Source organism: Dipodomys merriami, unplaced genomic scaffold (assembly GCF_024711535.1).
Source record: "Dipodomys merriami isolate MVZ:Mamm:240054 unplaced genomic scaffold, mDipMer1.0.p SCAF_12, whole genome shotgun sequence".
Classification (NCBI taxonomy): Eukaryota; Metazoa; Chordata; class Mammalia; order Rodentia; family Heteromyidae; genus Dipodomys; species Dipodomys merriami.
The window spans coordinates 36,877,833-36,890,596 of NW_027202493.1; the positions used below are offsets into that span (position 1 = coordinate 36,877,833).

Sequence of the window (12,764 nt, forward strand, 5' to 3'; positions counted from 1 at the left end):
CTCAATATAGATTTTGCTCAACTGAGCAGGTTTAATCAACGATCCTGCCTCAGCCGTCTCCCCTGGCTTCTCCTTAGCATCTCTAAGAGCATAATGAATGAAAGGCAAAGGGAGAGACCATTTGCTACAGTAGATGAGATCTGAGCATAAATATCAATCACTCAGCTTTTCAAGCTGTGGCTGACACAGAGCTCACAGCACACAGCGTTGCTCTTTGCTCTCCATGTGAAAGTGTAGCATCTGCAGTGTTGAGAGTGATCACCTTTGGTCATGCAGGAGCTCAGAGACGCCTGCAGAAGCCCATATGCCCCACATTTTCTGCTCAGGCAGTTGATCTCCACTGTCACAGACATGAGCCCTGCACAATGAAGACCAGTGTCAGACAGGGTGGTCTCCCCGGGAAAGAGGGCTCTAAATTCCCCTACACACAGCCAGTAATCAATCTCCTGTTTTGCCCACAGTGTGGAGGAAAACAAAAGGAAATGTAAGATTCAGCCTGGGTTATGCACTGTGAGTGCGGTTACCATGACTCCTTCTTACCGCTCCAGACTCTACTCACTTGGACGTGTTCTCGAGGATTCCCTTTACTTCATCCATTTCTTCTTTCCCAAAGTAAACAACGGTGAGATGAATTCTCCCATCTTGCTGGATGCACATCTCCCTGGAAAACAAAATACACACATGTCTGGTGTCTTGTTCCTGTTTTCACATTAGCAGACAAGGTACCAACTATTACCTGTTCTTCACCTCCCCCTTCCCCTTTCTCTTTCCTTCTCCTTTCTCTTTCCTTTCCCTTTCTCTTTCCTTTTCCATTTCTCTTTCCCTTTCTCTTTCCTTTTCCCTCTCTTCTCCTTCCCTTCCCTTCCCTACTCTTCCCTTCTATTTTGGAAGGTACAAACGAGTTTGAAATTAACTAAGCCAATTGTCAAGAGATCAAAGATGTGGCTCTAAGATATGCCTGGTTGGCTAGCCTAATGTCCAGAATTTTTTTTTTCCAGTTAAGAAAGCAGAGCAATTTAAATATGCAGGTTAACCAACCAAAGCTCAGATGGAGCCAGGCACTGGTAGCTCCTGCCTGTAATCCTAGCTATTCAGGAGATTGCGATCTGAGGATGGAAGTTCAAAGCCAACCCTGGCTGGAATGTCCATGAGTCTCTTATCTTCTAATTAACCACCTAAAAGCCAGAAGTAGAGATGTGGCTCAAGTGGTAGAATGCTACTAGCCTTAAGCATAACACTGAAGGACAGAGTGTGCACGTGCGTGGGTGCATATAATGACTCCATAGGGCACAGAGATGCATTCAAGATACTGTGTCTGGGCTCAGCATTGCTCACATGGCTGCTCAGTGGAGCAGGCCCCTTCCTTGTTGCTGTTATTGTCTATTCCTGGTGCATGTGGGACCCTCCCAGGCTTCACGTGGCCATTTGGTATCACAACGACTCCTGTACCTGTGGCCACGCAGAGAGGCCTCATCAGGAGAATGTGAGCCTCACCAGCTCAAACCCAGGTCCTGTTTTATTTCTGCCCATTGCCCGGAAGCATGCTGGCTCAGCCCCTCTGCTCTTCTTGCTCTTAAGCGAAAATCACCTTCATGGCCTTTGAAACCATCCTCACGTTTGTGGTTGGCTGCAAAATCTCCCTCAGCCTCTCTTGTCACTGATTTCAAGCTCATCTGTTATTTCACTGTGTGCTTTGTTTCATAGCAGGAAGGTTCTCCTAATAACAGAGCTATAGATTTTTCTCTGGGTCTTTATCTTTGAATGTCTCCCATTACAAAAAGAAAGAAAGAGATTTTTTTTTTAAATGGGAAAGATAATTATGTTTCAAAACCTCTTGAGCAAATTTACTGAGGCCTCCTGAAATATCTTTTACGTCTCCCCGTGTCCCAGAGAACTATTAAATGCGAGTTAAGATGCTTCATTTTCCTCCTTTTAACTGTTTTTTTTTAGTTATTTTCTAGATGAGATCTCACATTTTTCTCCATGGCTGGCCTCACACTACTATCCTCCAACCACTGACTCCCACATAGTTGGGATTACCTGTCGATGCTTCACACTGAAGGTATTATGTGCCTATCAGGCACGTTCTAATGACTTTAGAAAAAGGCAAATAATACAAATGATAAACTTCCTAGGAAGAGCAGAACAGAGCAGGAAGACAAAGGTGCCTTTGTACCCGGGGTAAGGGAGGTGAGGGAGATAGAGGAGCAAGGCAGACACAATGGGTACCAACCAACCTGAAGTTCTGCATGAACTGCCGAAACTTGTCCACCCTCTTTGCCAGCGGCACGATGATGTTGATAAGTGTGCTGGCCATGTTGAGTTTCTCTTTCTTCACTTTCATGATAGGGCCAAAGGGCCGAAACAAGATGAGTCGTTTGAATTCATGTTTGTGGTCCCCTTTGAAGGTGAGCTCGTACAAAGTGCCTTTGTCTCTTTCTGTTCGGTAGATCCCTGTCAACAGAAAGACAAAGGGATACAATTCAAGAAATTACCCTTGGCTGCTGAGCAGCCTTTTAGAACCACACTTGAGCACTTTAAAAACTAATAGTTGATCTCTATATCCCACAATTATTAGAAAACTGCAAATGATCCATTGATACGCCAAAACACATAAAAAATACCATCACTTAAAAAATTACAGTGATAGAGACTGGACAAAAACTTGAGAAAAAGCTTGTAATGTTAGATGCACAACTGTATTTGTATTTTTCAGGTGCACTCATGAAAAGACTATTAGGAAATATGGGAAAATAAAGTTCATATAATGTAGAGTGGCATGTGTTCTTGCTTTTTTATTTCTTTTCTATTATTCACAGTTTCTGTGATATGATTAGAAAAATAGTTAAATTATTATGTTGGAAATATAATATTTAAATTATTGTACTGAAAATGTATTGGGGTATATGTAGGTATATGTCTATAATCCCAGCATTGGGGAAACTGAGACAAATGGACTGTGAATTCTAGGTAAATCTTAGCTACATATTGAGATCTTGCTTAAGAAAAAAAAAATGAGCTGGACGCTGGTAGCTCATGCTTGTAATCCTAGCTACAAGGAGACTAAGATCTGAGAGGATCAAGGTTCAAAATCAGCACAGCAGGAAATACTATGAGACTAAGATCTGAGAGGATCAAGGTTCAAAATCAGCACAGCAGGAAATACTATGAGAGTCTCATCTCCAGTTAGCTGCCTAAAAAAGCTGGAAGTGGAGCTGTGGCTCAAGTGGTGAAGCACTAACCTTGAGCAAAAAAAGCTCAGGTTCAGCACCCAGGCCCTGAGTTCAAGCTCCAGGACCAGCCGCCCTCCCAATAAAAATGTTAAAAATACCTCTTAAATGTGGGGAGGGGGAACATTGTCCAAAAAAAAATGCACTTATTACCTGACATATAGCTGTCACCCTTCTGTATATCACCTTTACAATAACAATAAAACATTTCACAAAAAACTGTCTCTTAGACATTAGAGCCATTGTAGACAAGTGATATATTAAGGGCATCTTGAAGGGGGTTGGTGCTGGATACAAGGAAGCTTCTGGAAGCATGAAAGCAGGCAACATGTGAAGTCTCCAGTGCGGTGGGAGGCTCCCATGTACTTATCTGCGCCCCTCCTTCTAAGCAGAGGCTCCGAGCTCCAGAGCACACAGCTCAAGCCACACGGCCTGGGTTCGGAGTCCTGCCCTGCAGATTTACTGGGGGAAGAATTCCATCTTTCTGGGCCTCAAGTAAATGAAGAGCCCAGCAGTAAATCTCCATAATGCTCCCCTCCCCCTTTCCTGCCCTTCCTCAGGCAGCCTACTGTAACAGGTGCATTCACAAGACACAGAAGGCAAGGAGAAGTTTTCTGAGGTTCCTGTGAAACCTTGCCAGCCTTCGTTCCTGAAATTCTATTTGTGTCACTTGTCAGGCTGAAGACATGGCCTCAGCACCTCAGCTCCACAGTGAGGAAGATGAGGAAGACCCTCCTTGGGCTCCTTGAACGTATCCCCTCCCTAAAGAGCAAACAGTTTCCCTCATGGCCAACACCCCCTGTTCTTAACATCATTGGTGTGATGGTGATGTTTCTTTTTTTGTTGTTTTTTTTTCAGTCGTGGGGCCTGAACTCTGGGCCTGGGCGCTGTCCCTCAGCTCTTCAGCTCAAGGCTAGCGCTCTACCACTTGAGCCACAGCACCACTTGTTTGCTTATGTGGTGCTGAGGAATTGAACCCAGGGCCTCATGCATGCAAGGCAAACACTCTACCACTGAGCCACTTTTCCAGCCCTGGTGGTGTTTCTTAACATCAGGAAAAAGAATTAGCTAGTAACATTGAACAAAGCACCATGCTTCCACGACTCCTTCCTTCTCTCAGTCCCCAGCTCAGCTCAGCATGCACTGCCCAGTCTTGGAGTAGCTACAAAATTCCATCTCCTCTAGGGAAAGAAGCTACTCAAAGCATCTCACCAGCCACTTCCTCCTTCTTCACTTTCCCTCTTGTTTTCTTTGATGGAACTTCCTAATCTCCACACACATTGCCAGGGTCTTCTCTCTGACCTTCCCCTTCTACATGCTTTGCCTATTAAGACCAGCCCAGGTCTTAATAGCCTTAGACTTCTTTTAGGTGCACAGAGCAGTGTCTGGTACCATAGATTCCCTACCGTCATCTGCATGACCTGCCTGAGATCCACAATGAGCAATGCATTGACAGCAAGCCTGGGGGACTGAAGGAGCTGACACAGAAACAAAGGCCTCTGCCCAAGCCTCCACTGCTACCTTGGGTAACAGGCATACTGCTCCGTGGCTCCCATTGGCAGGGAGGCTGGGACAGTTTCGCTGGGACCAGTCACGGAAAAGAGAAGGGTTATTGCTTTGGATGCTCAAAGGCCTGCTTTGAAAACCTTAAGTAGTTAGCTTCAAAGCCTGTCTATTCTTTCAGACTACTAGTTCTCAATGAGGAAACAGAGGAACAGAACTGTGTGAGCTGAATTCACACATTAGAGAAGCCCCGTAGATAAACAAAACAAGTGTAAATAATGTAATAAGCACATACCAGAATCTGCCTTAGGTGTTGGAGAACAGAAAGGAGACCGTCTCCACCTGGTGGAGGTATGGGCAGTTTGATAGAACACAAGATTGTGTGGGTGTCTGGCAAGACTATGGAATCAGGGCAGGCATGCAAAGGAAGGCTCAACGCCCAAGTACAGATAATGAAAGGGAAAAACCACCAAAACAAACACAGAACAGCTTGTTATGTTTGCAGGATTTGCTACCGTTCAGCAAGGCTAGAATACAAAAGGTAGCTATGTGTAGGAGAGCCATGGGAGATGCCACTGGAGAGCCAAGGAAGGCTACACTGCCTGGGCCCCCAAAGTAGTCCACACAAGGATGACCGTCCTGGAGCTCAGGAGCACCAATCTGGTGTTTTAGCAGGGTGAGATGAGGCCTTTGAGTACAATCACTTCAGAGCAGAGGAGCACACGGGTGGATGACAAGGAATGATTCTGATCTGAAGCCAAGGGGAAGGAGTTGCCTGGTACAGCAGGATACGGCAACATCCTGACCCAACTCCTGGTAGAGGAGCTGGTAGAAAGGCAGAAGAGGCTGGATAGAAGAGGAACTGGTGGGAGAATGGCCTAGCAGGAGAAGGGAATAGAAGAATGTAGGCGGCTCCAAATGCTGGTAAGAAAGAGTGTGAGTTAAGTGTTGGCTATGCTGCTTTGAGGAGCTAAGAGAGTAGGTTTGAAGTCAAAAGATAGGCAACACAATGGTCTGGTTATTCCCACTACAGAAGCTGAAGCTGTACCTATGGGTGAGATAATCCAGGAAGTCTATAGACCAAGAAGGCTAGTAAATCTAAGAGTTGTCTTCACTCCCAGAATCATTGTTGCATCATTGAAAATAGCCAGAATAGGGGAGCAACCTGAGTCTCCTGCAATGGATAATGGGTCACAGATGAATGGATTAAGAAAGTGTGGAATGGACATATATAATGGAATATAATTCGGCCTTTAAAAGAAAAAAAATTGCCATTTATGACAGCATGGTTAGAGGTAGAGAACATGATGCTAAGTGAAAACAGTCAAATACAGAAAGATAAATACAGTGTGTTTTCATTTATATATAGAATTTAAAACAATTGAATTCATAGTAGCCAAGGGCGGAACCCAGGGGCTGGAGGTGGAAGGGCTGGGAAAAGAAAGACATTGGTCAACAGTACCAAATCTCAGACAGAAGTATTAGCGATCTGTTTTCTCTGCCTGGAGATTCATAGCTACTAATAAGACATAAGGCTTTAATGTTCTCAACGCAGACACATGGTAAACTGGTGAGATGAAGGAAATGTCCATTATGAGTCATTCTATTTTGTATTGTATGCAAAGATCAAAACATCAGATATGACATAAATGTTTACAATGATTATTTGTCAATTAAATATAGTTGGGTGAATAGTTAGGAAGATGGAAATAGATGATAGATAGACAGACAGACAGACAGACAGACAGACTCAGGAGCCAAAGATAACATCACCGTCCATAACAGGCTTGAGGAGGCTCAAGACCCTAGTATCAGAGAACACAGTGATGGGCAGAGGATTTCTCAGCAGTGCCAGGCACGGCACCAAGGTTCAGTAAGGTGTGGGCACTGGCATGCTGGGGTGTATGGAGGATTACTGGTGATCCTACCCATAATGGCCTCAGAAAAGGGGCAGGGATGCCCGCGAGGCTGGGATGAGGACTGAGGAGGGGCACCGTGAGCTGAGTACTTTCCCTTGCACCTGGCAAGTTTATTCTGGCCTCTGAAGAAACTTTTCAATCTCTTTCCCCTCTATCTGGAGGTATTCTCTGCCCAGGTTCTAGATCCTTCTCACCACTGAAGTCTCAACTCAAGATCTCACCTTCTCCGTTTCGGGATCCTCCTGTCGCTGTCCTGGCGGCTCTGCCTCCACAGTTTCCACACTATCCCATTCTAGTTTCTCCACTGCACATCATCCGAGCCTGTCTACCTTCCTACTTTTATCACTCTTGTCATTCCCACCTCCCAGGAGGAAGACAGCTCCGTGAAGTCTAGAACCTTCTTTCTACATCCCTTATGAATATTTGTTGCATGGAAGGAAGGGAGAGAGGGGGAAAGGGACAAGACTGTCGGCTAAATACAGAATAAGTACAACAAAGTGGAAGTCAGAAGGACTTACAGAGCTGACTGGGGTGTTTTCTTTAAAAGAAAATTGGAAAGACACATGGAACTTCTTCACAGATGCAGAGGAAAGGGTGAACAAGTAACTAATTAGGAGGCATTGACAATGAGGTGAGAAGTGGGTGGGATCTGCAGTCTGGGGAAGGACTTCAATTAGACAAAGACCTGGGCTCTGTCCCAAGCAGAACTCAGTTGGAAAGCTGAGGATGGATGAATCCTGGGATTTAAGGGTGGAATAATGCATTTGAGAGGCTATTGGAAGGCCGGGATGGTGACATTGGACAATGGGAGATAGAGCTGAGGAAGGACACGGAAAGGCATTAAAAATAACATGTAGAGGTTGCTGGGCTGAAGTGACGTCACGCTCAGGCTCACATTCACGGCTTACTGCAGGTGAAGGAGAGGACAAGGGGTGTCGTGCTGATCTGGGCAGGGACGGAGGCCTGGAAGTTGGGCACCGGAAAGCACATGACTGAAGGAATGCAGGACGAGGGCCAGGCCGGAAAGGGAAACAGGGAAGCCCAAGAAACAACAGTGCAAGAACAAGAGAGAAGGAAGGCTGCACGCAGCAAGACTAAACATCAAAGACAGAGAATGAAGCAAGCCATATCAGTGAAAGGCAAGGGGGAAGAGATTCTGCCGGTCTTTAAGTTTAACTTGTTCCAGGTGATATGCAGACTCAGGATGTGACTGTCCTGGAAATCAGGGCTCTTTACATTTCGTCCTCGATATTGGCTCAAGTTGGCCAGACCCAGACAACAGACTGCTCAAGACACAGGGCACACAGCTCCGGCTGTCTCCTCAGGTTCTTATTTTATCTGACAAAATGGCAGATGCTTCTCTCTCAGTAACCTTATTTTAAGAAGTCAATGATTCGAAGTTACACATGCGAGATGCCTACATACTAAATAGAGTTCAAACAGCTAGGCGGTGAGAAGAGAGGCCGAGGGAGGAGTTCCGTAGGGATTCTAAAACAAACACGGGAGGAAGGGAAGCCAAGGTGGCTGTTATCAGGGCATATTTCCCAACAGCTGCCAAGACCTTTTGCGCAAACACACCACAGAACCATCTACCCAGGATATTGTCGGAAAGGCAGAAAGCTGAAGATAGGAGCAGCAACAATGAATAGGAGTTAAAAGGTCAAAGGCCACGGAATGCAAGGCCAAGCTATTGTCCTCGGCTCACCACTGACCTTGTCCACACACACACACACACACACACACACACTGACCTTGTCCACATATACACACACACACACACACACACACACACACATACACACACACAGAGCTATGTGACTGACTTACCATCAAAATAGAAGACCTGACTGAAATTTATGTTACCCCTGACTCAAAGCACCTTTACCAGTATTTGCAGGGTGTTTCCTTACATCCTGTTACAGATAAGGACATAGATAGATAGATAGATAGATAGACAGACAGACAGACAGACAGAATGGAGGCCTTTCGAGAATTCAAGCAAGTAACTTGTCCAAGGTCACACATGACGTGTGTGCAGGCAGATGGCGTGAATTTAAGACAAATGTCATAGTTAGCTCTTCCGAGGTAAATGAACTTTGTCATAAAAAAGGATGTTTAAAACTCCCATTTGTTCCTCCTTTCTCTTTCAAATTGACTTTCAGCAGTAGAATGGAATTCTATGCCTCCATCAGAAAGAATGACATCGCCCCATTTATTAAGAAATAGAAAGACTTGGAAAAAATTATATTAAGTGAAGTAAGCCAGCCCCAAAGAAACATAGGTCTGATGGTTTCCCTTAATTGCAATAACTAGTATATGTCTGGGACAAGCAGAAAAGGTCAAAAGCTATGTACATATGACCAGATAAGATGATGTTAAGTGAAATGAACCCCAACGTAGGGAGACAAGTGGTTTTTTTCTTGCTTGCTATTGTTTCTAACATATTTATAAGGTCCCATGTGATTTTTTTGTTGCTTTGTATGTTCCTCCCCCATGGTATAACCCCTGTCAGTATATTTGATGTCGGTATAATTTGGGGAGGGGAAGGGAAAAAACACAATGTTTAAGTAGGGATACAGGTTGACCCATTGTAACAATGAGATGTACAAGACACTGTTGAACAATGAACTTTACAACTTAGGTGGGGGGGCAGAGAGGGGAGAAATGTAGTTGTGAAAGTGGGAGGGAAGGGATGGTAGGGGAAAAACAAAGGAGGCAACAATGCTTGATAAGAAATGTACTCATTACCTTGCTCATGTGACTGTGACCCCTCTGTACAGTATTTTCACAATAAAAAATTTAAAAAAGAAAACCATTAAGAAAGACACTTCATTTGTGGACAGGTCCATATGTAACATATATGTATATATACATATATATACACATACATAGAGCATAATTCTAATGATGGGACTATGTACAGAGATGAGGGAAAGAGGAGAAGCAAAAAGAAAGATGGAAGGTGAATAATTTCAGAATCCACTGCAACTATGTATGAAGATGACATGAGGTTTCTGAAGGAAGCCGGGCTCAGCAGTGGGTTGTGGGGTAGAAAACAGAAAGCAATAGAGAGGGTTACTCTGAGCAAAACATAATACATGCACATCTAAAAATGCCACAGTGAAAACTCTTGGCGCAATTAATAAACACTAAGAAAAAAAGGCTGAAAAGTAAAGGAGGTGCTGCTGAGGAATATCAATGGGTAGGGAGAGGGCTGAGAGGTGAGAGAGCATGAACATAGTTGAAATAGTTCATTTGCATATATGAAGATAGAACAATGAAACTTTTAATTGTTTTACGAAATGAGGAGGGGAATAAGGGAGGCTATTAGAGAGGGAGCAAGATTGACCAAGATTTATTATATACAAGTTGGAAATGTCACAATAAAAACCATCTTGTGCAACTAATGTATACTAATAATTTAAGAAGAAAGATGCAGGAAGCTGCACTGTGGCTCAGGTGGTAGAGCACTAGACTTGAGCTGAAGAGCTGAGGGACAGCGCCCAGGCCCAGAGTTCAAGCCCCATGACCAAAAAGGAAAAAAAAAAAAAAGAAAAAAATATGCTTCAAAAAACTAGCTAAGTTTTCAAATATACATCGGAAAAGTTAGCCTTAAATCCTAAAGAATAGGATAATTTATTTGTCTTTCAAATATAGAAATAATATCTACTTATTCATAGGGAAGATTATCATGAGTAATATATATATAGTATAAAGAATACATGTTTGATGCACAAGTAATATTCAGTGATGGTGATAATATCAATAATTATCAATACAGTTCTATCCTATTACCCTTTTGCTTTGTTCCATTAATCACTGAATACATTATTGCTCTTGGTGCACGTGTGTGTGTGCACACACACATATGTTTTGATATTATTTTGATCCTATCAGTTATTTTCTTTATTAGCTATAAACTATAATTATATTGGTAACTAAAATTACAGTGTCACTCATAGTAAGACATGGCCCCACATTTACTTAATATTTTTTAATGGTTTTGAGATACAGTATCTCATAACAGTCTCTCTATATAAGTTTATGAAACCCAAATTAATTCTTGGGTCTCACATCAGGCCTTACTAAAGTGAGAACTAAGCTTTCAGGAAGCACTAGTTTACCCCAGACTGGTATTAGGAATTGTCAGGAAAAAAAAATGAAGAACTAGCCAGGCACTGGTGGCTCATGCCTGTAACCCTAGCTACTCAGGAGAATGAAGCCTGAGGATGATGGTTCAAAGCCAGCTTTGGCAGGAGTCTGTGAGATGTTTATCTCCAATCAACCATTAAAAAATCCAGAAATAGAGCTGTGGCATAAGTGGTAGAGTACAGAATTCAGTACAAGAGCTTAGGGCCAGAGCCTAGACCCTAGTTCAAGCCTAAGGACGGGCACACAAAAAAAGAACTAAGCATTATAGTAAGTTATATAAATGGTCCAAAATCAATGAAGTTACTAATGAGAGTCAGGCTGTGACCAAATTCCCACAAGGCAGGTGTTAGATGTCTGTGTTGGCACCACAGTATTACAAAAAGAAAACCAATGTGAAAAACACACCTGTAGTTCCTAACCTTGCCTTCCCCATAATACCTACTTCTTAATACAGCGGAAGCCCGAAGCTAGGGCCCGGACACTGGCAGCATTTTAATGAAATCTGAATAATGTATGATTTCTTGCAAGTGTTCTAAGGCCAGAAGGGCGGCACAGGCAAGACAATAATGAATAGACGAGATTGCTTTTGTTAACCCAGTAATCTGGTGACTCCTTCTTCACTCAATCCACCCACAGGCACCTCCCATTTTTGGTAATAGACAAGAATATACAATGATGAATAAAACATGGACTCTGCCTAGGAGGGGTTGCAAAGTGGAGCAGAGAAACTGAAATGAACAGCTCTTATACTGTGTTATGGCAAGGGCCACGGCTCTGGGAGAAACCACAGCCCGGCAGAGATTTTGGGAAGACTGCCCAGACATGGAAGTATTTTAATTAAGGCAGAAGAGCTGCAAGAATAAGACAGGGGTCAGGTAAAGAATACAATAAGACATGAAGTCGATGGGCTGAGCAGATTTGAAACCACAGAAGACTGTGAGCATCTCAACATTTGCAACAGATGGGCTGTTAGATCTGTTTGGATCTCGGTGTAGGAGTTTCTTTTTATTTTTGGACAACTACTATAGCTAAAACATAACCCATAATAATCATAGTCTTATGCTGGAAAAAGTATGTTCCAATAATCACCACGGCACCTTGAAAAAAAAGAAGACATCACGTGGAGATCAGTCACAAAAATGAGCCCTGTGACACTTGCCTTTGCATTCTGGGAAACACACATGCACAGAGACCCACACTTCAACTGATCCCCCAAAGAAAACACGACACACAAGGAAAAAGTCAGAAGCATTTTTCCTTTGAGGTGAAGAACTACTAGGAAACAACTTAAATACTGAATACTGGCAGCTGGAGTCTTGTCAACTCAGCAGGAATGTCCTTTTAAACAGAGCAACCCACTCTGACTGCCAAGCTATGTTTTAGTCATGCTATTCTCCTACTTAGTGGCAAATCCTTTGGACAACAAAGCCAGGGAAAATTTGTACAGAGACTGTCTAGCCTGGGAGAAAGTGAGAGTTGAATGTTAATGCCATCCCACCAATAATGTGTTTTAAGACTTTGGGCAAAGTCAATTCCAAAAGCCTCAGTTTCCCTGGCTATGCAACCCAGCTACAAAACAGTATCAACCCACTATGAGCACGGCACAGCAACAAACCATAAGAAAGGCCACTGTCACATCGAGTTATGACAGCTACTGCCTCTGTAAAATTCCTTCAGTCAGTTCTCTAATGTGTTATATGACTGATGTGGTACTCCTGAAGACTAGAACAAAAATAATTTCATAAGACATCAACATAACATGGTCTAAATAGATGCATGATTTCAGATGTTATTTTAAAAATTGGCTACTATAAGAATTTTCTTTTAGAGAACCCATGGTGTTATATAATACTTGGGCTATTTAGATAGTACTCTCTAAGCACTTATTTTCTCAGCTGAGATATGACCTCCAGATTCATCAACACATTCCCATCAGAAGTCTGTATCCTTTCACATTTTG

The 12,764-nt window shown here is 43.2% G+C and overlaps 1 protein-coding gene across 5 annotated transcripts in view; it reads right to left on the minus strand.

Annotated features, from left to right (window-relative positions):
• Csgalnact1 (chondroitin sulfate N-acetylgalactosaminyltransferase 1) overlaps nt 1–12,764 on the minus strand; it is a 204,184-nt gene that overhangs the window by 24,341 nt on the left and 167,079 nt on the right. For all 5 annotated transcript variants that reach the window (XM_070016566.1, XM_070016564.1, XM_070016565.1 and 2 more), the window contains exons 4-5: nt 2,238–2,454; nt 560–661 (exon numbers count right to left, since the gene is read on the minus strand). In XM_070016566.1, the coding sequence (XP_069872667.1) occupies nt 560–661; nt 2,238–2,454 (319 nt within the window). The remainder of the gene's footprint in view (nt 1–559; nt 662–2,237; nt 2,455–12,764) is intronic.